The sequence below is a fragment of the Peromyscus californicus genome, unplaced genomic scaffold (assembly GCF_007827085.1).
Source record: "Peromyscus californicus insignis strain IS unplaced genomic scaffold, ASM782708v3 Scaffold_6__1_contigs__length_162567912, whole genome shotgun sequence".
Taxonomy (NCBI): domain Eukaryota; kingdom Metazoa; phylum Chordata; class Mammalia; order Rodentia; family Cricetidae; genus Peromyscus; species Peromyscus californicus.
The window spans coordinates 133867038-133892613 of record NW_026294584.1 but is presented as its reverse complement, the minus strand read 5'-3'; the positions used below and the strand labels follow the sequence as shown (position 1 = coordinate 133892613).

The following is a 25576-nucleotide window of genomic DNA, read 5'->3' as shown; positions in this document are numbered from 1 at the left end:
ACATGAGTAGGGAATTGGGGTGCTCAAGGCTGGCAGTAGGGGAACATGGCTGCTTTTAGATGTAGGGGAAGATAAATCCAGGAGCTAAAATAGCACCCACTAAATTTTGTCAATGCCAGATAGAGTGTACAAAGTCAAAATTGCATGCCATAGACAGAACAAAGCAGGAGAGAATGAGGTTACAGCCCAGTTTTGCAAACCAAGATGGGGCACAGGGCCACTTTGGAACTGGTCACACCAGTGTAAGAAAAAGAAGCAGGGATATTTTCCACTCTCAGTCACCAGGGAGGTGTCTGAGAAGCCACCACAGGTGTTAGTGTTGGAGATGCTGTTCATTAAATATAGATACCACTTTTTCCTCAGCCCAGAAAGTACAGGAGAAGGTGTGTTTGTGTCCCTGTGCTTGTGTGCACACACACTTGTGCATGTGTATGGAGTGTTGAAAGATCTGAGGAGGGCGGAGTATAGTGAGGCAGTTCACCAGAGTTCTGAGTGCGGCAGAATCTTCCACTGCCTCATGTGGTGACCTTTAATGAGTCATGCGCTCCTTTGTTTTCTTGTGTGTTGAATGAAGACAGTTATGTTGCTGCTTAGGAGAGCAGCTCTGCTTCAGTTGCCTCAAATAATCCAAACCCATGCTCTCAGCTTTCTGCTCTGTGGTCTTAACAAGAAAACCCAAGTTCCCAGCCTTCATGGGGCCTTTGTTACTTTATACTCATTATCTATATATTGAGAACGGGGCAGGAAATGACAAGATGTGACAGAGGGGCTTCTCAGTCTAGGAAGCATCTATTCTCCACAAGCCTGATATTCTGGTAAATGTACTGTGCCCCTGGGGTACAGCAGCTGCCTGGAGCCACTGGGCAGAGGAAGGGAAGAGAGTAAAGGGATTGTGTGGTGAGATGAATATGCCAGGGAAGTGGGTTCAATGGAGATACTTTACCAGGATCTGTGGAATAAAGCTGAAGTCTAATGCCTCCGATATCAGACAGCAGCTGTGCAGGTGGCTGATGACAGCTGGTACCAAAGAAGGCCTGATGTGCTTGCCTTGATATCCAGTGGGTGATAAGTAGATAGCATCTGTTCCTTTCTCACTCCTTATCCTCTGTCCACAGTAGGCAACGATAATCTATTATGATAAGCTTTCCTCTTGTGCCCAGAAAAGTCTCAGAATCCTTCCATCAGCATTGTGGAATCTGATGTCAATCATTTGGCTTACAGTTGAAATTTATTGCCAGTGACTGTTGTTATGGGGGAGACTGTGGAACCCAGCAAGTGCGTTGCGCACTGTGCAAGCGTGTTGGTTGATCTCTTTTGATTGCATGAGACAGATAACTGACTCATCTTAACTGAGCAACAGCTAAGTTACTAAAGTAACTTAATCATCGCAGTGGTAGGAGAAAGGGGCTTGGGAAGGCCCTACCACAAAGGTCCCAATACCTCCCAATAGTGCTTCCCTGGGACCACATTGGTGTGGTCTTGGAGGGGAGCATTCAGTATCCAGATCACTTCACTGGATGTGAACTTACTTTAGCCTAACCCCCTCACCACATGTTTATTTCTACTATTGGAATTTGAGTCGGAGCCGAGACTCTCACACTCTTCAGGGTACTGTGCATTTGCATCATCAGCTCCTGTGCTGGAATACCTGCTCCTCCTTTACTTCCCCTTCTTCCTAGTTCCTGTATCTTACCCTCATGTTCTCCTTCTCCTTCCTTCAGTAACCATTTCATCTAAAACCATTTATAAAGAAGTTCTTTAGGGCCCATATGTTGCATTCATCGCACCTTCCCCTGGACTCTTTCTCACCATCTCAGTGCTGTGAACGCAATCTCACCTCTTGTCTGTCTAAGTCAAGTCAGTGAGACCAGAGAGGAGAGTGACATGTCCAAGGTCATCCAGTTGAACTAGGTCAGCAAGGCCTAGAATAGATTTCCAGGCTGTATTTCTCAGCATACATATTAGTGTTCTTGTATGTCACCTCCCAAGTTCCTGCAACAGCTTGAAAAAAAAAAAAAGATTTTTTTTTCCAAAAATTGTGTCTGGAATCCAAAGTGTGTCCCCAGTGCGCCTATTCTCACCACAGTAACCCTTGTCTTTTCTCTCTTCGCAGGTTCCAACTATGGGAGCCCACGCCCAGCTCATGCCAACATGAATGCCAATGCAGCGGCAGGGCTCGCCCCCGAGCACATCCCTACTCCAGGGGCAGCGCTGTCCTGGCAGGCAGCCATTGATGCCGCCCGGCAGGCCAAGCTCATGGGCAGTGCTGGCAACGCAACCATCTCTACCGTCAGTTCCACACAGCGGAAGCGGCAGCAGTATGGGAAACCCAAGAAGCAGGGTGGTACGACTGCCACACGGCCACCTCGTGCTCTGCTCTGCCTGACTCTGAAGAACCCCATCCGGAGGGCATGCATAAGCATCGTTGAATGGAAATATCCTTTATGCTGGGGGCTGGCCAAGGTGTTCCTTGGACCTGCACCTAGGGGCTGGCTGGCCCTCTGGGGATACCAGGCATAGACCTGTGCTGGTGATGTTAAGTCTATCTTGTATGTACTGCCTCAGTGATGAAAGTTAGAATTCTAGACCTTCCCACTAGACTCCATGAGTCACTATCTCAGAGGACAAGGTCCCGGAATTTACTAGGATTACAAACATCCCTAAACAAAAAAATTCAAAATCTCAGTTCTTCTAAAATCTAAAACTTTTATAGTATCAGCACAAATGGGAAGTTGTCCGTTTGATCCTTGTGGCAGGTTGCAGTCAAAAAGCAGGCACAAATATTTGTATTGTCTGTATGTATAAGGTGTATATAGAACATAAATGAATTTCAAGTTCAGACTTGGGTTCCATCCCCAAGATTTCTCATTATGAATCTGAGGAGATTCCAAAAATCCAAACAAATCTTAAGTATGAAACACTTTCAGTCCCAAGTATTTGAGAGAAGGGATACTCGACTGTAGACGAATTTCTAAATAATCTACATTTTCATCTATATCATATCTGTATCCTCTCTTGACTTTTCTTTTCAGAGTAGATTCAATAATCTACCCTCTTTTCTATCATTTCTATACTCGACCTGTCCCAAGTAACCTTAGAGAGAACTTGTGTATAATCAAGGTGGAATATGAACTTGTATCTGAGCTACCTGCTTATGTAGCTATCCACAGTTGTTGTATGCTGCTCCATAACTTTCTTTCCTATAGCATGGTGTTGTGGTAGCTCACAACCTGACCTCTTTCTAGTGTGATGCATGAAAACATAGTGGTTGGTGCTCTAGCTCTTGGCTTAGGGCTTGGCAGCAGGGATTCTCAGCCTGGGCTATGCATTGGCAGCACCTGGGAAGGTTTATCAAATTCTAGATGCTACAGGTTCCACTAGTCCCCAGACATTCTGCAGAGTGCTCCAGGAAAGGCTATGGTATAGCCAAAGTTGAAAGCATCATCTATAGTAATATGTATCTACTTCGAACACACAGACAGGAGTAGAGGGACATTTAGAAAATATGTCTTTAAAAGGCTGGGCTGTCACCATGGACACAAGGCTTAATGTCTGAGCACTAAGTTACACTGGAAAATACCTCAAGGCTCAGCCCTGACTATCACCAGGGGTAGAATAAGCCACATGAAACTCTTCAGGTCACATGACTAGGAATAGACATTATTAAAACCCTGAGACTTAGTGCTGGGTATTTTTTTTTTAACTCAGATTCAAATTTGAGTTTAAAAAGTTGAATTCAAATTTTTTTTTTTTTTTTTTAGGTTTTTTGAGACAGGGTTTCTCTGTGTAGCTTTGCGCCTTTCCTGGATCTTGCTCTGTAGACCAGGCTGGCCTCGAACTTATAGAGATCCGCCTGCCTCTGCCTCCCGAGTGCTGGTATTAAAGGCGTGTGCCACCACCACCCGGCGAATTCAAAATTTTTTTAACTCAATTTTTTTTCCAGCTGGATGGAGTGTTCAGTTTCATTTGTGAGTTTCTAGGGAAAGATTTAAAGACCTTTGGTAGTGGTTGGAAGGTAAAAGAAGATGGCCAAAGGTAAAAATAAAGTTCTGTGGGGCAAACAGAACCCCTCCTTGGAATATCTGAATTCCTTTTCCAATAGTAACTATAACAGGATGCAGTTCTAAGCAAGGGCTGCTCCCAAATTGTCCAGTCTGCTAAGCCGCATGTAGTCCATGAGTGGGTAAGAAGCTGGACTTGGTCAGTCCCATCAGGCTGCCTTCAGAGCCGTGGAGCAAGAGAACCGGGACCCTGTAGATAACCACTATGAAAGGGAGAGCAGGGAGACCCTGAGATTCAAGAAACTTCCCCTAGTTCATAGAGCAGGTGGTGACACAGTTTGTTTTCAATCCAGATTCTCCACATTCAAAATGCATACTCTTCCCAAACTCCCAGTACTACAGTACTAAATAGTGTGGCCAAGGACTAGGCAAGACTGGATAGTAACTAAGTGATACTAGATAGTTACTAGGTGGGACCAGATAGTGATTTATCAGGTCGGACTAGATAGTTGCTTGGTGGTACTAGATAGTAAATTACTAGGTGGGACTAGATAGTAATTAGGTGGGAATACATAGTTACTAGGTAGAATGGTTACTAGATGGAAGTAGTTACTGGGTGGGAATAGATAGCGATCGACTTGATACTCAGGAAAGTGCATTCCACTGTAGGTTTACAGGGGACCTGAGTCTGCAGCCCTTACTGGATGATTAGTGTAGCTGACCCTCCTGTGAGAAGGTGCTTTCCCACCTGGGGAGAGGGAGAGAATGTGGCACATGATATTAGCTATGTGAAAGTTCCAGACTGCCTAGAACAGATATGGAGGGAGCCTTATGTACTCAACAGCTCTTGAAAAGTTGGGGCCTGGTGCTATCATCAGATGGGCAGTTTTAACAATGGTTCTTGGAGGGTGGTATGAGTGCATCAGGCTTTCTGGGTGCTCCTCTGCATCTCAGCTGCAGCTCCCCCATCTGCCTGTTTGTCTTCTTGACATATAGTCTATTCCTCCAGTGTCAGCCTGGAGCTTTAGTGTGTAGGGATGGGTAGGTTGCTTGTGTGTATGTGTGCATGTAGCAGGGGGTGTAGGGGCAGCACTTGAGACGCTTCAAGCTGGGCTCCCTGACCTATAGAGGCAGTGAGGACTTCTGATGAGTGGATATTCATGGGGCCTGGCTCAGCTACCTTCCGGTGCCCCTTCCTGATAGGGCACCAGACAATGAGAATGGAACCTTGCAACCTAGGCTGTCGCTGTCCCGGGTAGGCTGGGGCATGGTTTGGAAGAGGGGGTAAAGCAGGAGGGCTAGGAGAGCCTGCTTTCTGAAATGCCCTCAGGGCCACCTCAGGCAGATCAGCACAAAGTGGTCTCAAAACTGACTCAGCAACCTACTTTCTGGGTCTAGGTCCTGTTCTAGCTGCTAACTTGATGACGTCAGGCACACCACAACCTTTGTAAGCTTCAGTGTCCTCCATTAGCAGTAGAGAGTGCTGGCTCTTTCCAGGTGTTTGGCGCCTGGGGGTGCGGCAGTCATCACAGAGCTTGACATGAAGGCTCTGGAGAAATACTAGATCCTGTCCTTGCTGTCACCTCCCTGACACTAGCTCCTGACTCTATTGCTTTTGAATCCTGGCCATCTCAGGGTAGCAGATCGTAAAGGGTGAACCTATTGCTATGATTGGACTCTGAGGCTGGCCTTTCTCCTTGCCTTCTGGGGATCTTGGGCAGGTGTGATGATGGTCATTTCTGTAAAGGAGAGATTGGTCAGGCCCTTCTCACAGGTCATCTTGTGATACCAAGACACATGTGGATGAAGGTACATCTTACGAGGCATCCTCAGCTCTGCCATGCAGCTGCTGGGGATCCGTCATGAAAGCAGTCATTCAGATTCCCCCCTGAGTGCAGAACTCTGTGCCCTTGCCTAGCAAGCTTGTGAATCCAAGCTTGAATGCTTGAGGAGAGCACTGGACATGGCGGTGGAAATCTGGTTCCAGTGCTGTATGACCACTCACCTGTGACATAGTTCTTAGCTTTTCTGGGCCTGAAAGGTTTGGAACAGGTAATCTCTAGGGCCTCTTCTTGGTTCAGAGTTTGTTATTTCTGTAAGAGTTTAGTTGGTTCCTCTACCCTGCAGTTTTCATCCATTCCCTTCCTCTCGTTAGGGTCTGTGCCCGTTAGTTTTTTGTTGACTTGGCACAAGCCCCAGGTCATCTGGGAAAAGGGAACCACAACTAAGAAAATACTTCCATCAGATTGGCCTGTAGGCAAGTCTGTGGAGCATTTTCCTGATTAACAATTGATGTAGGAGGGCACAGCTCACTGTGGGCAATGCCACCCCTGGGCAGGTGGTCCTAGGTTGTATAAGAAAGCTGGTGGAGCAAGCTATGATGAACAAGCCAGTAATCAGCATCCTTTGTGTTCTCTGCTTCAGTTCCTGCCTCTGGGTTCCTGGCTTGAGTTCCTGCCCTGACTTACCTTCGTGATAGACCACAAGCTATAAGCTGTAATACACCCTTTTCTCCCCAAGTTGTTTTTGGTTGTAGAGTTTTGTCATTGCAGTAGGAAGCTACTTAGAAGAGGCTCTGTGAAAGAGGCTAGGAGCTTAGTTGTGGGAACACAAATTGAGACTTCCTGTAAAGATTCCCTTTCTTGCTTTCAGTGGTGGGTGTGGCGTGGTCTCAGTAGACGAGTATTATCACATTAGCTTACTGCTCACTGTGTCCTGCCCTGGTGTTTCCATGAGAACGTCAGACTATGCTCTTATTAGTGAGTGGGCCTTGGGTTGATGCCCTATAGCCCAGGCCATCACTACTTGTGGTAACAGGACCAGTTAGTTGAGCCTTGTACACTAAAGCCAGTGTGCCCCATGTCCTATTCGGAGCTAAGCTGGCAAGGGGAGACAGTCCCTACCTCTGAACCCACAGTGCACAGACTGCCTGGCTTTGGGAAGTCCTAAGCCCAAGGGAGGTAGAACACTTTCAACTTTGCTTCCAAAAGCTGAAAAGGAAAATCTGTAGATTTCCATGAAGGGCCATTTTGTTTAAAATCCCACCCCACTGCTCTCCCTTACCATGCGTGCTTAGGTCCATTGGTGACAGTTCATGAACGAACTGTCATGGAATTGGGGCCCTATGGGGAATCTTTCCTGGGGCAGAAAGGGCACTTTACCCTAAGCCCACATGAAGAAAATGAAATCAAATGTAATCTAAATAAATAAAAGAGGGGAAGAAGTATTTAGAAATCTGTGTTTACTCTGGCACGCGACTGGCCTCCACTGCTCTTGACATATTAGGAAAAAATTTTGGCTGGGGTCCACTAGAAGCACTTAAAAGGCATATGTTTCTCTTCAGAATACAAGGGGCTTGGAATGCATTGTTTAAACAGAATTCTTACGAATCTTTGATTCATTAAAAAAATACATAGATATATGTTTGTTTCACTTGTGTTAACAATGGCATTGATTTCCTTAACTCCTTTCTCAGACCATTTGAAATAATTATTTTACTGACTATTTTTGCCAATTGTGTGGCCTTAGCGATCTATATTCCCTTTCCAGAAGATGACTCCAACGCCACCAACTCCAACCTGGTAAGTCTGGAGCCTCTGCGTTTCTTACTACTTGTGAAGCAACCGAACTTAGACCATTCTGAGTGCAAGGTGGGAGAGAAGTGAGATGTATGTTTGACAGGTGCCGACGTTCGACACAGCTCAGATTTTTTGGGACATTTTGCTTTTTATTCCGATCCGTGCCTGCCTTATCAGAGTCTACTTGTAGAAAGAATATTCCAATCAGGTGGTGGTGAGCTGTGGGCATGTATGGGTATGAGAGTAGTGGGTCTCATGTGTGTTACAAATGTACTGCTCAAGTGTTGAGTGCAGGTGTTGAAGCCAGCATTATTTGATCATCAGTTGTATTTTGAGTGCCACCGTTCCATTGTTAGACTTTGCTTGTGTGATCATAGCATCCTGCATATTTGCATGATAAATAATTTCTAGGAAGCTTTTAGCAAAGTTTTTTCTTGCGGTCAAGAGGTATCATTGAGTTAAAATGGCTTTATTTTCTTGGGAAAGGCGGCTTTCCACTTGGATTGCAGAGGCCAACGCTGGCAATTTGGGGTTAGTATTTGTCCATGGAAAAAGTGGAGAGCGTGTTTACTTTTGGCTGAGTGTGAAGTCATTGCAAATGCAAAGGCCTTTGCTGGTCTGGGCATCTGAGGCAAGCTCTGGAATGCACTTGGCAGAGCCGGGGCTGCCTGGAGAGCTCCAGCAAAAGCCTGCAGAGCAATCTCGACTTTCTCCCAGCCTTGCCAAGACATTGGTAGTCTTCATGTGATTTTTCCAAAGCATGTTTGGTCACCAAACCCACCATCTTCCCTGTAGCTGGTGCCTTCTATTAGATGAGATTGGACTCTTGCATGAAGTGGATTTAGGAGAAACAAGAATGTATGGGATTCTCTTCCCTGCAGTTGTGGCTGCTGATGTTGTCAAGGGGGATCCCTTTTCTCTCAGAGTCTTCAACATCTCCAAAGAGATTAAACCTCTCAACTTGTGGGTTCACATATAAGATATCTTGCATATCAGACATTTACATTATGATTCCTAACAGTAGCAAATCTACAGTTATGATATAGCAATTAAATAATTTTTGGTTGGGGGTCACCACAACATGAGGAACTGTATTAAGGGGTCACAGCATTAAGAAGGTTGAGAACCGCTATATGAGATGCACATTTTAGAGTTCTCTCCAATTTCCTCAGTTTTTGCAATTAGCTACAGACCTATACTGGAGAAGATGTTCTGTATATGTGTGTATGGGTTGGGGTCTCCTGTGTCTCTTGGCTAGTACAGGAGTCATGTACTGGGGATAGCTTCCCAAGGTCCCATAGATAGGCACCAAGTACTGAATGATGACATGGCTAGAGTCAGTAGGCAGAAAGTGTTTGCCGTAGTCCATGCAGCCAATGGAGGTATGACCTTGTTTCTTAAAGGAATCTTTCCCATGTCAAGATAGTATGAGCTAAGGTATCATCCCAAAGCAGGAGCATCTTCCATTGATTCTAGCTCTTTGAAGTGTTTGCCTCTCTCTTCTGCTGTCCTTCCTTGGGGCTCTTGTCCCATCATTTAATCTGGAGGAACTTCAAAAGCAGCTCTGGTTAGAAACAAATTCCTATCTGTTCTCAGGCCAGTGCATCCTTGGCTGGCTAAGGCCCTCAGCCTCTCTCTGTGTGAAATGGAGGCCTGGTAGGTGATCACAAGGAGTCAGTGTTGAACTTGCTCTTGGGGTGGCTAGACGCAGGAGACGCTGGAGGGGTGGCAGTTTGTTTCCAACCACAGCAGAGTGATGAAATGTTCTAAGACTGGAACTTACAAAAAAAAATCAAGTTGGATACTCAGTGATGGGTAGATTTTTATGGCAAGTAAATGATTCTTTGAGATAGCTATGCCTCTAGCCCCGTTCTCTGCCCTGGAGATGGGGGCATGTAACCAGCTGGATGGTGGGGGAGGTGGGAACCAAGGATGGATTTGAGGACCCTACAGACCAAACAGCCAAGCCCCACCCCCACATGTGGGGAGGAATGCTCTGCTGTGGAGATCACCCTGGGAGTGCTGTGGCCTCTGCTCTTCCTCCTCCAACACGTCTTAACTTGACAAAGTCTTCACCCCTTTCCCCTCAGTGCTTTTGACTTATTTTCCTCCGTATACAGGGACACCACCAGCGATTGATCCTAGGTCTCTCATTTTCTTTTTGTCTCTCTCCTTGATCTCATCTCTGTCCCCTCACACAGAAGGAAAACCTTTTCCAGCTCTAGACCCTTCTGCACCTGGGTAGTACTTCCTGCAGTGGAGGCTCATGGGCCTGCATCTCCTCCTATGCTTGCCTGTCTGGAGATTTTAATTGTGCATAGGCCATGTTGAGCCCCTTCCCATTCTCAGTCATTTGTTTAAATTATCTGTGCCATAGTTTCTTCATCTGTTAAGTGGGAACAATAGCCACAGTAGTGTCTGCCTCACAGGCTTGGGGTGAATGTTGAACGAGTCAGATTGGAGCAGTTCTTAGGAGAGCACTTTAGGAGGGGATGAAGATGGGGCATCGCCAACTCTGGGGGTTGTAACTGTTGCTGTTATTATCACTTTCCTACTCATCCTCCCCAGGTTGGCACTGCCTTTTCCCTAGACTTTCATGGCCACTTTTCTCTGGCATTCTCTCTCCGGGCTCTTCTTTCAGAGGTACATCTTGGGCTTATGTAGTCATTTAGTAAACATTCACACCAGGAGTCAAGTGCGGCCTTTGGGATACCTTAAGAGACAGAACCCATGACTAATAGGGAAAGTGATACATAGGTAGATGTCTGCACAGCGAAAAGTATTATGAGAGGTGATTTCAAGGTCAAAATAGGTATTTGGAGCTGAGGCCCATACTTTTCAGGGTGCAGTACTGGTTTTGAGTGAATGGGAAGAGCCAGGTGACAGGAGGTTCAGCTTATGGACCTAACTGCAGTCACTGGGGAGTCCCTTGAGTCTTTGAGAATGGGAGAGATTCCTGCAGAGTGAGTGAGATGGTTTAGATTGTGCTTAGTGTGTACGAAGAGAGAATGGAATGTTGCAAGGTCCAGCTGACAGTAACAGCAGGCCCAGAGATGGGGTGGTGGAATTAGGGACAACCTTTTATGACCACCTGCATGCTGGTCTTGGGATGTTGATATGTATGCCCTGTGTTATAATCTAAAAGGATTTCCGGAGGGTCACATGTAAGGTACATGGGAGACTGGCCTAGTGAGGATCTGTGGAACATTGAATGGAGATACTTGTGGGTGGCGGGAGGGCTGGGAACTCTAGCTCATGATGAGGAGGGAGATGAGGGAGAGGGGAGAAGAGGGAGAGAAGGGTCCACAGAACAGAGAGCACTAGAAACAGAAGATCACTCTGGACTGTGAGCACTGCTGTTTGCAGAGTAGTGGAGGAAGCTGGGTCAGAGAAGGACTCATGAAAAGTGAAGTCCCTCAGTGGAGCCTTGTAGGCAAAGGAGACCAGGAATTAAAAAGTACCCGGTAGGGACTGGTTGGTGGCCAGGCTTGTCATTATAGCAATCAGAGTCTGGTGACGAGAAGACGGTGCTGACTGAGATGCTGAGGTGAACTTAGCCTACAAGAAGAAGGGGACGTTAGTCTGAGTGTGCGCTTCACCTGTCTTGACACAGTGGATTTATCACAACTGCTCACTGAGGCTCTCTGGCCAAAATAGTCCCCTGACAAAATTGCTCATTGCCCCTGGAATGAAGATTGAGAATTCCCCCAGCAGCTTAACAGCTTCTTTATTTATCTTAGTAAGAATTGCAATTTCAGGGTCCTGATTTGGGCACAGCAGAGAAGAGACAGAGATGTGTCTGAAGCCGTGGTTCTCAAACTCTCTGGCTTGAGAATTGTACGGCACCTGACAAAATACATGTTCCCAGCCCTACCCTGGTCCTGAGTCTGGAGTGGGGCCCATGTAGTCTGTATTTTTAGCTGTTTCCCTTATTGCTTCTGAAGCGAGTGGGGGGGCATGCACTGCTCTTGTGAAAAGCGATCTAGAATGTTCTCTATTGTACGAGTGACTCCACCTTCAGCTCCCTACACAGTCGGTTTCTGTCTACCCACAGCTCTCTCTAGGCTCCAAACAGAAAGATGACACATGTCAACTGCCTGAGCTTTCCCACTCTGCTGGGTGCAAGAGCGATTTATTTAGCAAAGCCTGCTCGCCCCGGTACAGAACTTGTAAACTCACATGTGTGCCTGCCTCTATTCTCGGTTTCTCCTACAGCTCTCCCAGCTTCCACCCATCCCCATTTCTAACACTTCGCTTACTTTTGTGAACAGATGAAAAACAATCCAGAGTAGAGTTGTGTTTTTATTTTGGAGGTAGTTCCTTTGTTTAAGTAAGTTTATGCATCATATGCTGCATCTAGCATACGTTTTGCCTGTCACATCACCTTGGTTACCTCTTCTTGATGCTATTGAAGTTCAGTGAGGCTGAACTGGCCAGTGACATGACATTTCCCTCTTTACTAATCATTGTCCTGTTGCTGACCGTGCCACCCACTATGAAGTACACCATTTATAGCCCTGCCACTGTGAGCCCCACCTGCCAACAACTGTTACTCTATAGGTTAAGCCTGCCATGTCTGGTGAACAGCCTCTGCCGGCCGGGAGAACCTATTGTGTGTGCAGAATGCCTGGCTCTCTGTAAACCCTGAAGTTCACAAAGACTTGGCTGGAGTTGAATGTTAAGAGGATATGCTGGCATTTGATGTTTTGTGGAGAATATGTACCACGTACTTTCTAAGCAAGAGCCAGGCTCCAGGTGCCATCAGAGAGGAAAGCAGAACAGGACGGAGGATTATATGAGCCTGGCCTTTTCCTCTTCAGAGTTTGGAGCGACAAGCTTCAGACCTTACAGTCCCATGCACTGTTGTAGAATTGGGGCAATTAACTTGTACCCTAACCTGCTGTGAAGGTTAGATGAGGTGGTTGTGAGATGCATGGAGCCATGCCCTGGTGCCCTGGGCCAGCAAACACTTCTGTCCTTTAGAGCTAAAGACCTTCACCCAGATTTCTGGGAGTATGCTAGGATCTGCGGATGCCTCTGGATGGCCTCTGCTTCAGAAGGGTACAGAGGAGATCAGAAGGCGCTTCCGGGTCACTCTAATGCAGGAGGATGGCTGTGTGGCTGGGGCTCTAACCTGGGTTTGCTGATGCACAGGGAGTGAGCTTGGGAGGGAAAATCCTGTGGACTTCAACCTTCCTCCCCTGCCACGAGTCAGCCAGCTCAGGGACTCAGTGTGTCCCCACTCTGGGGTAGTACTATGTAACGCCTGGCCTGGGTTTTGACCACTCCAAGTTCTGAGGTGAGTGTGAGTCCTGCTGGCCAGGTCTGAGGAATGACTAACAATGTCTGTGTGTGTTTCTCTACACTCCTCTCAGTGATCTGCAGTTAATTCCATCGTAGTGAGTTTTGCCTGGGAGTGAGCTGTCTTTCTCTGGGTTTGTACAGCTACAACAATGGCGTGACAAGCGGGTTTTCAGGCTGCCATCTGTGTGTCATCGCCACTCAGCAGCCATCCTTTGTGAGTATCCGAGAGCTGTAATGCACACACTGCATAAGTACAGTCATGAGCCACGCCGCCGCCCCTGCTCACGTCTGCATACCTCTTCACTCACGGAGAGAGAGAGGCGGCCCAAGGCTGCAGAAGGTGAGAGAAAACTTAGGCCAGTACACACGGAAAGACTTCTACAGAGCAAGCCCTCCTTTAAAGAAATGCCAGTGAGTGGGTGTGAGCAGAATCAGAGTAGGGGCTGTCACAAGAGGTGTGCCGTGCAGGAGTCAGGGCGTGTAGACAGTGCCCTGGGAGAGGCCTGCACGTGGCCTGAGGTCAAACCCTTAACTTCTGTGTCTCTCTTCTGGCAGAGAGACGTAGCACCTTTATTGCAACTCCTCCAGGTGCTAGGGATTTGCATATACTATTTATAACCCCCCAGTGGCACATGGCCATTTTTATTTATTTGTCTCCTTAAAGTGGGGATTTAGTTCCTCGTACTCAGGACTGGATCTCCATTGACTGGCACCCGCCTGGCTCTTGATAAATGATTGTGGAGTCAGTGACTAGACAAATGACTGAACACTGCCAGGCTTTGTTCCCTCTTTGTGTGTGTGGACCAGGAAGTGAGGGCTTACAGAAGTGAAGAGACTCGGTGAACAAGTGGCAGAGAGAGAATTCGAACTAAAGCCGGAACAAAAGTATAGCATGGACCCTTTGTTCCATTCTTTGTGAAAAATGTTTCAAAGATGAAACTGTGACAGTATTAGCAGGTACTTTGAAATAGCCAACCAAAACAAAACAAGATCAAACTTGTTCCTTTTCAAAAGCAAACTCAATGCATTTGAAGTTAAACGCAGTTAAACAAATGGTTCTCCAGGATCCCTGAGCCGACCTAGATACTTTTTTTTGGTGGGGGGAGGTTGTGGTGCTAGAAATGGAACATGGGGTCTTAGGCCTGCTAGACACGTGCTCTTCACCTGAGCCACAGCCCCACCCTGCCTCTTGGCTTTAACATGGGAGTGACAAATAGAGCTGACAGATCTATGTTAGCAGAAATTTTGTGCCGCTCCATGTTTGGTGCCACATGCTACTGAGGAAATTGGGACCCCTCTTAGGGTTTTTAGTCTCCTCAATTAAGGAATTTGAGGACGGCTCCGAAGGAAGATTGAAAACAATTTTATTAGCATTTTAAAGGAAACCACAGGCCTGGAAAGCTGTAAGTTTTGGCAGCTGTCCAGAGGAGGAGGAGAGAAAGGCATCAGCTTCTGAGTTCACATGGAGGTTCAGCAAGCAGCCACGTGGCAAAGGGGGGTTAGCTTTAGAGCGAGAGTGAAAAAGCCCCAGGTCTAGAGAAAGCGTTCTTAGGCTCTGGAAAGCACCTGAAAGAAAGAGACAGAACAGAGAAACAGGAAAAGGTCTGTGTCTAGATCTAGAAAGGAGGACAGGCTTAGCAGAGCTCAAGGCAGCTTCATAGAAACTATGCAGAGAGTGAGGATTCTGGGAAGGAAAAGCGTGCTCTCTCATTAAGATAATAATTATGCTTCCACCTCTGTAGATGAACCCACTTTCCCGGGGGTGCGGTTGGGGTATTTCTTAGCCAGGTCATTGACCAGTCAAACTGGATTAACCTTATGCTTTGTGTAGCTTGGAAAGTTGGGTTTCCATTCAGGCCCGAGGCAGATTCTATTCTCCTGCCTAGGAAGAAACAGCTGTCCCTCAGCGGCCTCCAGTGCAGTTACTGTCCTGTGTGCTTTTGAACACAAATGTGTTTAGACACCATAGTGATGATATGGGCTGCATATGATTATTGCTCTGTTTTATTGACGTGGCTACCAGAGCTCAGAGACTATAAACCATTTGCCCATGGAAGGTTAGTGTGAAATGATGATGGGCTATGTAGAAGCTGTGTCTGCTGGTTCATGCTCCTATCCACCGGGCCACAGGTGCCTGTCTTCCCATGTCTTCTGGTGCTCCCATTTCTGGAGTAGGCAGAGGAAGTGTGAATTCCTGCTGTGTCACCACAGCTTGAGGAGGGCCAGAGTCCTCAGAAGGCTTCGTGGGTAATTTTGTCCTGTTGAAGCATGGAGGTTTAAACCACAGCTTAGGGGCTTACCCCAAGGACTGTACATCAGAAGAAGGATGGGGCTGGGTTCCGGCTAGGACCTGGTAAGGTAAGGCAGGAAAACAACAACAAAACAAACCAAACCAAAAAAACAGCACAGAGCCTTCGATTGCTAGTCGAGAGCATGACAGTTCAAGTGGGATGTAAGATCCTTGGTAGAAGCGTGGTTAATCAACCCTCAGGGTGCCTAGGTTATTGTTTGACTAGGTGTTTGCACACTAAATATTTCAGATGGAGCAGACAGTGTCTGCTTTGCATTTGCCCGTGGAGCGCAGGAGGAGATACTTTGAAGTCTAAATATGATGCCCCCTCTTGCTCTGTTTTCACCGATCCTTATTAATTCTAGGGGAAATACTGCATCAAGTTGACTCCTCATGTAGTGGAACCTTTTTCCAGGTACCTTGGCACTTATATATATTTGAAGAAAGCCTTCTAGACTAGAAAATAGAGATCCCTGGATCCTTAAAAGAAGAATAGTGAACATATTTTATTCTCTTTCGGGGATTGTGTCATCACTAGGAAACTCAGTGTTTAGACCTGCAGTAATACTGTGAAGCCGTGGGGGGGGTGGTGGTGGAGCAACTTGAAGTGTGCCTTTGAAGTGTGTCGTGGTGTGAAAGGTTTGGGGTCCACTGTTCCAGTTCCCCCCATCTTCCGTTCCTGCTCCTCTCCTGTAGACTCAGGAAGTTCACACACACGGTCCTTGCTAGCTGTGCAAAGTAAAGGAAGGTAGGTTTTGAAGGCCGGCTTACATATGAATGGGTGTGTTAGCACTAGAGATGCAGCAGCATTGATTTTGGCTTCTGGGTGCCTTCCCCCATGACTCCCTCTGTTCTCACTAGTTCCTGTGTGATTGAGGCACTTGGCTCTGGGCCTTCTGACAACTTTAATGTCAGCACTTACACTGCTGGCACTGTTTTAAGTACACGACATGTGTTAACTCATTTAGTCTTTTCAACAACTCCATCAGACTTCTGTTAAAATTACAATCATCCCTTCACTTATTTATTTATATATTTTACTGACATAACAGTAAGTGTACATATTTACCATAGTCATCCTCTTTTAAAGATGAGGGAGAGGCACAGGGGAGTGAGCTAGCTTGTATGAAGTTCACAGACTGGGAAAAAATCAAAGCAGTTGTTCTGAGGTCCCGTCTGAGCAGGTGGCTCCTGAGTCTGTACCCTTAACTGCTGTGTAGCATGACCTTCCTGAGATGTGGGAGGGAGGGAGTCTCCTTGGAAAGAGGTGCTTTATTTGAGTCCATGGTTTGTGTGTGTACCATGTACATGGTTGTCTTTCACTGGGGGTGCCAAAAGAGGAGCTGTAGCCCCTATCAGGAGTGGAGCTCCTCGGGGTGTGCTGTGTCTCTGAATATCCTAGGGTCCACTAGTCCACCAGGGGAGGGCACAGATCATCCACTGGCGCATGAGAAGTGGGCTTGGCTTTGAGACCTGGCTTTCCCATGAATCAGTGATTCATGTTAGCTGAGATCTTCAATCACACAGGGCTCTAGTCCTTTTCCTAAGTAGAGAAAAAATTGTGAGTTGAAGTGAGGGGCACAGTTCCTGAGACAGGTTTACAGCCAGAAAGAGAGAGCTCTGAAAGCTGCCTGTGAGCTCCAGGCCTCCTTGGGACCTGTCAGTACTTGGGTGGTGGTAGGGCTGGGAGCATCAGGTGGAGGACTGCAAGGGCACCCAGCTGTGGGCACCATCCTGAAGGCATCCTTCCCCTCTCTCTCAAGGTAGAGAGGCTCCGCTATGGCTCTCTTACGCAGTAAGGCTTCACTGGCGACTTTGGAGCAGCCCAGGTTTTGTGGAAACACCATACAAGTATATCTAACAGGCTGTGTACCGGACAAAGAGGAAGTTAAACTGACTGGTATGGTCCTGGGGCATTTTCTACCTCTGCCACTGACTACCAGTTAGGCCTTATCACTGTACCGCCTTGGACTTGAGACTTCTTAGTTGTGAAATACAGATAATAACTCAGTGAGCTGTGGTGAGTCGAGTGAGAAGATGTGGAAGAATGCTGGGAAACGTACAAAAAGCCCCACAACTGTGCTTACTGCTGCTATTAGAGCTCCGTGGATATTCTGTCTCTAGAATGTTTACTCTGTGTTTCTGGTACATTCCTCTGTGAACCTTTTCCCTTAGCCTCAAGATAACTTAGAGATGTAAAAGACGCAAAAGCCAAGTTCCAAATTTAGTTTCTGACCTCCCTAAGATGGATGGAGAGCGGTGAGGCTGTCACCTGCTTTCTGGAGAGCTGGCTGAACTGCACTGACTGGGAAAGTACTTTTGTATGTGCTCAGGCTGGAGTGAGTGTCCCTCACTCCATGGCTGGAGGGCTCATTCTGTATACTTGGTATTTCTTCTGGATCCAGCTTACCTTTCTTTCACCCATTGGCTCTGGACTGGCCCACTAAACTGTGGGACGACTTCATCTTATCCCGATCCATCTGCAAAGACTATTTCCAAGTAAAGTCACATTCCCAGGCTTGACAATGAGATCATAAATAGACCTTTCTGAAGGGCACAGTTCAGCATCCGCTCACAGCAAGTGGGAGTAGGAATCACGTGCAAACAGCACCTGGTGCAATGGCGGGCAGCTGGTGGGAACCTCAGGAGTGACCGCCCAGCCTTGCTTGTGCAGGTGTGGGGACAGTGAGGGCTGAGTGCCCCTCTCCTGGGAGGTTAGGACTGATGGGCTTTACCCGTTTCACATCAGTATCACTTATCTCTGGACTCCTTCCTTGTTCCTCAACTTACTGCGTGACCTCAGGCTAGCATTCGCCTTCTGTTTGTCCAGAAGAGAGTGTGGTTAAGGGGATTCTTAGATATTTTGGACATCTGTGCCTCCCTTCCTGATGAATCAGCCTGCTGACAAGATACCAGGACACCCGTGTACACATTGGCTCAGCTGTGGACTGCAAGGCAGCTGTGCTCTGGGAGTGTGCTGGGAATGCAGAGCTGCACAAAGGCTGGCCGGCATCGAGGGGAGGTCTCTTGTTTCCTTTGGTCTCTACCTCAGTGATGGTCTTGGTTCCTGTGCTCCCGACAGGTGAGACTTCAGAAGAAACATGGTAGCAGAGTAAGCAGTCAAGAGCCATTAGAATATGCAATGACGTGCTCTTCAGGTAGAGTGGGCTGAATTGAGCAGCTTCAGCCTCTAGCCTAGCACGGTGCTTTTCTCTCTCTCTCCCTATTATCCTGTCCCCTGTGCCTCTCTCAGCGTAGGCACTTCCAGGAAAAGAACTGTTTTGTTTCGGTTTTTTTCTGGGAAGCCCATTTTACACAGAATTCTGTCTAAGTAAATATAGAAAGCTGCGAGAATGTGTATAGGGGCTTAAGCACTCTTAAAGTTGAAATGCATAATTGCAGGAAAGGGCAGTGGCACTCTGCATATTCCCCTGACTAGGAAGTCTTGAAGTTGCTTTAGTCTGACCTAGCTGTTACGGATCACAGTCACGCATCATCTCTTACATCCTGTTTTTGAGGCCCTGAGCTGGCCCATCTGGAGTTGACCACTGCCACTGTCTTTATACCTTGACCATCAGTCAGGTACCACCATTATGTCTATATCTTGTTTCTGGATCTTGAGCAGGTCCACCTAGTATTCTGTAGTCCTTTATTGGGAGACCTGTTGCATAGTCCTGCTCAGAGCTAACCTCCTGCCTAACACAAGGTTCTGTCCTTAGGGAGCCTGTGTTCAGGCTCTTGACAAAGGAGCCAGCGATGTTGCCAGAAACCCAGTAGGCAGAGTAGTAAACAAGATAAGCTCAGTCAGGGCACCACAAATGCCACAGAGAACAAGGCAAAATAGGCAAAGAGAGAGCGCCATTGACAGTGGGTAGGTAGGCAGGGAAGGGCTCCCTGAGGAGGTGTTCACCTGAACAGCAATGAAGGTCCAGAGAAAAGAAGGGGCCAGATGGACAACAGCTGTAGAGAATCCTGCATGTAGAGCACAGCACAGCAGAGCAAGGGCTCGATAGCGAGAGGAACTCAGGGTGTTTGTCATACCTAGAGTCAGGTGAAGGAGGATATGAGCTTGGGCAGAGATACCATCGACCTGATGAGGAGTCTAGGGTTTGTCCCAAGGGCGGGGATGATGGCTGATTAGCTGCTACCAGCCTCCCAAAGAGCAGGTGTCCTGACTGGCTAAGAAGGGGGAGCTTTGAAAACTGATGGACCACAGGATCGTTAGCTTTCCAAGAGAGTGCTTCTGTGGCTGCCAGTAGGCCTGAGTAGATCTCACTGAGAGAGTGCCCTGGAAGGTGCAAGCTGCCATTTTTAGAAGGGAAGATAGACTTGGAAAATTTGCCCCAATGGAGAGGGACATGGAGGTGGGTCTTGGGAAGAGATTTCCCACCTCTCTACATTGGGTTTTGGTGACCTAGACCTCATTTGCCTGATTAGCGAGCGGGCCTCCAGGTCTCTGTGTGTCCGGAAGCACTTGGTCACCCTCTGCCTGGCTGGGAGGTGAGGGCATTCTTACCTCCACTTGTTCTCTGCCGTTTATAATTATACACATGAAAGCCAGGTGTTTGAACTTGTGGAAGGCTTTCGATTTGAAGTCTCTTCTTTATATCTATGGCCACAGCACACCTTTTACCTCAGGTTTATTCATTTGTATCTTGCTTTTCAGCATTCACTGGCCAATTGTCATGTAATTGAGCATCTGTTATGTTCTAGTCCCTGGGCAAGGGACATCCAGTTATAAAAGATCTAGTGTCTACTGGCCTAAGTGGTTCCCAATCTTCTGAGGACAACTGGAGAGTCACCCCCAATAATTGTGAAGGTCAGGTATCACCAAGCTTGTGGTTTGGTGGAAAGTGTGCATTTTCCTGGCATTTCTCTTTCTTGTCTCAATTTGCTTAATGATCATTTCTTGCTAATGGCGCTTTGAGGAGTCTGGAGAGGCCCCAGATTGCAGAGGAGAGTGCTAACAGGGACAGAAGTGCTGACCTGGCTGTGTGCCCCGGGGCAGGTCTCCTAACCTCCTGAGCCTCAGTTTCCATCTGTTACTTAGGGCTAATTACACCTACTTAACTACAGACTTTTGTGAGAAGCATTATCTCATTAGAGATAATGTTCTTAAAAGTGCTTGGAAATTTTGTGTAGCTTTCTCAAATGGTAAGCATTGTTATTTTTATTATTGAGTGCTACTAATTCAGCACCAGAGGTGGTGAAGGAAGAAAAGGCCATTGTTATCACCCTTGCTGTCACAGCTGGGTACTGGGATGTGTTTGGATGGAAAGGCTGTGCAGGGAAAGGCCTTGAAGCAGCCATGGAAGAATTCATGGTGAGGCCGGAAGACAGGCCGTATGAAGGGAACCATGAATAGGTCATGCCGAGAGACTCTGGCTCTTTCGTGCTCCAACATTCTCTGGCTATAGTCAGGAAAGGCTTTCCTGGGAAAGAGACACATGAACTTAGCTGTCACTAACAGGAAAATAAGAATCATCTTGAGACTATCATTAATCAAATGAATATTTATTAAGTAGAAAGCAGTGTGCATTGGGAGACATGTAAATACATTTTGGTTGGGGAGTCTAAGAGAAGATAAGCGTAGATACAGTTTTCTTCTTTCCCAAATGATTCACCTGGGAGGACACCTTCGGCCTATTTAATTACCAAAAATCAGCCTTTATACGTTTGGGGATGGTAGGAAATGGTCTCCTTACTGGTTTCCTTTTGCACATTGTTGTCCGGGGAGCACATACATGCTCCTTCTGTTCCTTTTTATGCACATTTCTCCAGTGAAGTCTAGGGTTACCTCTACCAATCACCACTCTGTCTGAGTCGATAGAAAGTAACACATTTCATGCCATAAAACGGTATGACAGGCCCTTGGGAAGTATTTTGTAGAAGAGCATTTTGGTGATACCCCATACCAATAAAGCCAAGAGTCTGCTTTGGTGGAGTTAGCATTTTGTTGCCTAAAGCCATTGTCAACAATCCTTCCATTGCATTTAGGTCGCACAAAAGCAGGCTGGCTAGAGGGCACCCTTCCCAGGGCAGGACTGACATGGCTTTCCTTAGTGCCCTGTCTGACTCCTCCTCCCTGGTCAGCCTGGCTTCCTAAAACTTAGCTGGACCCTTTTGAAGTCTCTAAAACATTAAACAAGCAGGCCACAGCGCTCCAGGGATTGTCACGAGGCTGTGCTGTGTGCTGCCATTTCCTACCGCTGTCCTCAGCCTGTAAAGCCTTGCGCTTTACAGATCTAGGGTGGGGAACAGGGACAGATGAGGTAGAGCTGTGACTTCATCAGAACCAACTTGTGATGACAGGAAGGCCCAGGGGTCCCAGGAGTGGGCGCCCCTTTTCCTAAACCATCTCTGGATGTATACAGCTCTCCACCCTCCCACTTTTCAGTCTTCGTCCTTACTCCCCTTCTTCCCCCACATTTGGTCTTGGCTTGGGTCACAAACCCTGAGACATGTACCCTGAATGAGTCAGGACCTCTAAAATCCACAGCCGGGTCCCTACAAAGCCCTGCAACAAAACAAAGGCAATAGTGGAGAGGCTGCAAAGTTCTTCGTGATCCTTCCACTGAGCAGGCAGACAGAAGGACTGATTATGGAAAGCAAATATTTCAACCCTAGAGGAATAGGCTGTTAATAAAGGGTAACTACCAGCAAAAGCCCAGAGGGCTCTTCTGGTGAGACATCCTGTCTTCTGGACCTTTCCCATGGAATCTCAGGCCTAAACAAGATCCCTCTTCTGGCCTCATAACACATAGCACTTCCACACTCTGTCTCTAATGCTTGTTTTTTCATGTTCTTTATCACTGACCTTGGAATTAGCACCACCAGTGTGCAAAACCACACTGGAAAACAGTATACCTAGGCACATCTGGCAAGAATTAGGATGATGCCAAGAGTGGGGAATCCATGCAACGACGGGGATCATGTTTTCGTTTGTGTGATGTGTCTACAGACACAGTTATGCTCAGACAGGCAGACAGACATGCACGCACACACATTTTTATAACCTCCATGGAGTCCTGCAAATAAGAACGTCCCTGAAATGACACATATGAAGGTGGGGAAAGGCCCAAGTGCATCACTCTGCAGCGATCAATCATCTGTGCAGAAATCCAGTGAGTCTTTTGTGACCTGAGTCTGACAAATGGTCACCAAGAGTTGTCGGCGTGTCCTATTAAAATACAGTATTCGGAAGACCCGCCGTAAAAATCGACCTTTTGATTTTAAGACTCACCTCATACACTAACAAGGAAACATTTGAACTTGTCTTCCAGCCACTGCTCACCAACTGCCCATTATCATTTTGTGTATTCTGTTAAGTCCCGCTCCAGCAGCAGCCCGGGCTCCTGATTTTGAGGAGTACATTATAGACTCGGGTTCTATGTCACTTCTTCTCTTTAGCTCCTAGTTACCTTTGCTTACACCAGCATCGCCCTCTAGTAGTCTTCTAGAGCATATAGTATTTGCTAGGAACATTTCAATTTGTAATCTTGTAATCTTTAATCCCGGTATTAGTTTTGCAAAGGAGATGTTTTCAGCTCTCATTCAGCAAAGAAGCAATTCAGAGGCAAAGTGACCGAGCTAGGACCACAGAACTAGGAGTTGGAGGAGCGAAGAATTGAACCGGACTCTGTGTTATTCAAATCACACAGGGCTTATTCTCTCTAATGTATGGAACCTTTTGCTTCCATGTCTACCCCAGATAATGGAGTAAGAAGGGTTTGAAGAAGATGGGTGGATGTTTTGGTGTCTGTGATGGCAAGAGTGAGTAGGAACAGGATGTGCTGTACTAACTGCTTTCTGGTCTTGTGCACCACTCAAGGCGGGTTGCTGGGTATCTAGGACCCTTGCTTTGTTTCAGGCCTAGATCAGCCATAATAGTTCCTTTTTTCCTCTCTCCCTTCCTCTTCCTCCTCATCTTTCTCCTTTTTTTTAATTTTGCCTTTCTGGTAATATTTTGTATAGAATTCAGTTTTTCCTGAAGTTATCTGTTAAGACTTGGGAGGTGATATTTTAGATTTGGGAAAATGTGGTCTTTTGGGGTTGGGGGGTCACTTGAACAGTAGTGGAAGACTTACAAGATAACATTTGGGGTCGTGTAGAATTCCTTAGAAACCTGTTGAGCTTGCTTCATTTTAGGACTCACAAAAAGTGCTTGAGTGTCTGGGATTGAGGGAGAAAGGATAGCTAAACTGCTTTGAGATTTGGTGCTTTATTCCTGTGACCCTGTGGAAATGCAGATTGATGCCCATGTTCAGACCAGTGAAGAAGCAGGCCGAGTATTCATCCAGCCCAGGCTCAAAGCCAATGGAATGAGAAAGACTTGGCAAAATATCATGGGAAATGTCATGGTCCCTTCTGGATTCACTTAAAAAGCCCAAGACCCATTTACTTCTGATTTCAAGGCATTTCTATTAATAGTATTTTGGGAAGCTAGAATCTAGGAAGATCCTGGCTGTAGGAATTGTCAGTCGCATACAGCAGGCTTCTTTCTGCCTTTTCAGGTTTTCACAGTGCTATAGCCTCTGCCTTAAATGCTCCCGAATGCCCAGGTGTTAAAGGATTGGTCCCAGCGGGCCCTTCTGGAAAGTATTGGGACCCTTAAGAAGTAGAGCTTAGTGAGAGGTCTTGAAGTCTTGTGAGTGTGCCTCTGAAGGGGAACAGTGAGGCTGAGGCCTCCTTTTTTTTTTTTTTGGTGTGTTTTTGTTTCTCTCCATACTTAATCTACAGCATGTTGCTGACCACATCCCAAAGTGATGGGGCCAACACACCATCGATTGGAACCTCTAGCATCATGAGCTGGAGTGAGTCTGTTGTCTTCTTTGTTGGGTATAGTGACAGAAAGAGACCACAAACAGAATGTTAGTTTTCCAAACTGTTTGTTAACTACTTCACCAGAATGTTTTTAGACCAGGATTGTCTTTGAGAAGAGATGGTACCTGGAACATATGGGAGGAAATTTTCCTTCAGCTCAGGGCAGCAAATGGGACCTGGCCAGATGAGAGCCAGTCTTGAATAGAGAGGGAAACTCTTCATAGGCATGTGCCCAGGCTGGTGAAAACACCAAATCGGGGCTACCAAGGAGTCAGAGGCTGCTGAATGCCAGCAAGCCAGAGGCTCAGGAGTGTGGACAGCAGGTGGGGCTTAAATTAAGCTGGCTTTATGAGGACAAGGCAGCAAGCAGGAAGCAAGGTAAGGACCCAGATGTGACCCCGTGACAGAACCAGGAACAGAGAGACTGCGTAAGAAGCAGTGAGAGATCCAGCAAAAAGCCCAGGCCACAGAGCAGTCATGTGCTCATAGACTCTGTGGGTTGGAGCCACAACCCTCAGAAAGGGGCTGGCAGTCTTGTTCATCAGCCTGGGATCATTCCATATTTGTAAGGTTGGGGCTGAGTTCTGGTTTGGGTAGGACGGGAGCTCGAGGTAGGGCAGGGTGGGCTGGAGTATTAAAGAGAAGTAGCTAGTCATTCCTCTCCTTAGGAGGCTTAGACAAGGCCAGTTCCATTCTCTCTAAATCCTGATGGAAAGAGCTTTAGGGAAAACCCTGGGGGCGGGGGCTGACCTGGAGTAGATGCTCATTTAAATGGGTGGTTTTAAAGTTACACAGCTGGGCAGTGCTGGCGCACACCTTTAGTCCCAGCACTTGGAAGACAGAGACAGGCAGAGCTCTGTGAGTTCGAGGCCAGCCTGATCCATGTAGTGAGTTCCAGGCCAGCCAAGGCTATCTATAGATTGTCTCTCTCAAACACACACACACACACACACACACACACACACACACACACGCACGCATGCACGCACACACGCAAATCAAACAAACCCCACAGGAAACAGTGATGTCACCAACTTCAGTTTTCAGTTTCTTTAGGAAAGTGGAGGTGGCAACTCTCGTTCCCTCTTGTTTCCTGTTCCATCAATCTCTTAAAACAGTATTCGTGACAGTGTGGCCTGAAGTATAGAGCACTTGGGTAAACATCTTGGGAGGATTATATGTAAAACTCAGTGGAGAATGTTACCTCTGGGCAGGTGCCAAGGACCTGGGGGTAGCTTGCTTTCTTGGATTCTGTATGCTTTCTTTGTGTCAACTGGTTCTTCTGGCTGGCTTCATGATGTCAGTTTTTGACAGTTATGAGGAAGGATGAGAAAACTCGGAGATTTTGTGAGAAAAGCTTGGTGCTGTATTCACAACAAACTACCAATGGTGTGGGCTCCTTTGATCACAGCCAGTCTCCACTGTGGCAGAAATTGAAGTTCGTGGATAGTTCAAGCTAGGAAAAAACACAGCAATGATCCAGTGTAGTTTCTTGACTGTGTAGACTGGGGAAACTAAGGCTAAGCTAACTTTTGCTCAAGTCCAAGTAAAGCTGAAGCCACATTTACTGCGACCTGTAT

General features: G+C 46.9%; 1 protein-coding gene across 1 annotated transcript in view; it reads left to right on the top strand.

The window, feature by feature from the left end:
- The window catches only part of Cacna1c (calcium voltage-gated channel subunit alpha1 C), a 558454-nt gene that overhangs the window by 51396 nt on the left and 481482 nt on the right, over positions 1-25576 (top strand). Inside the window, exons 2-3 of the mRNA XM_052721999.1 lie at positions 2114-2436; positions 7478-7582. Coding sequence (XP_052577959.1) covers positions 2114-2436; positions 7478-7582 — 428 coding nt within the window. The remainder of the gene's footprint in view (positions 1-2113; positions 2437-7477; positions 7583-25576) is intronic.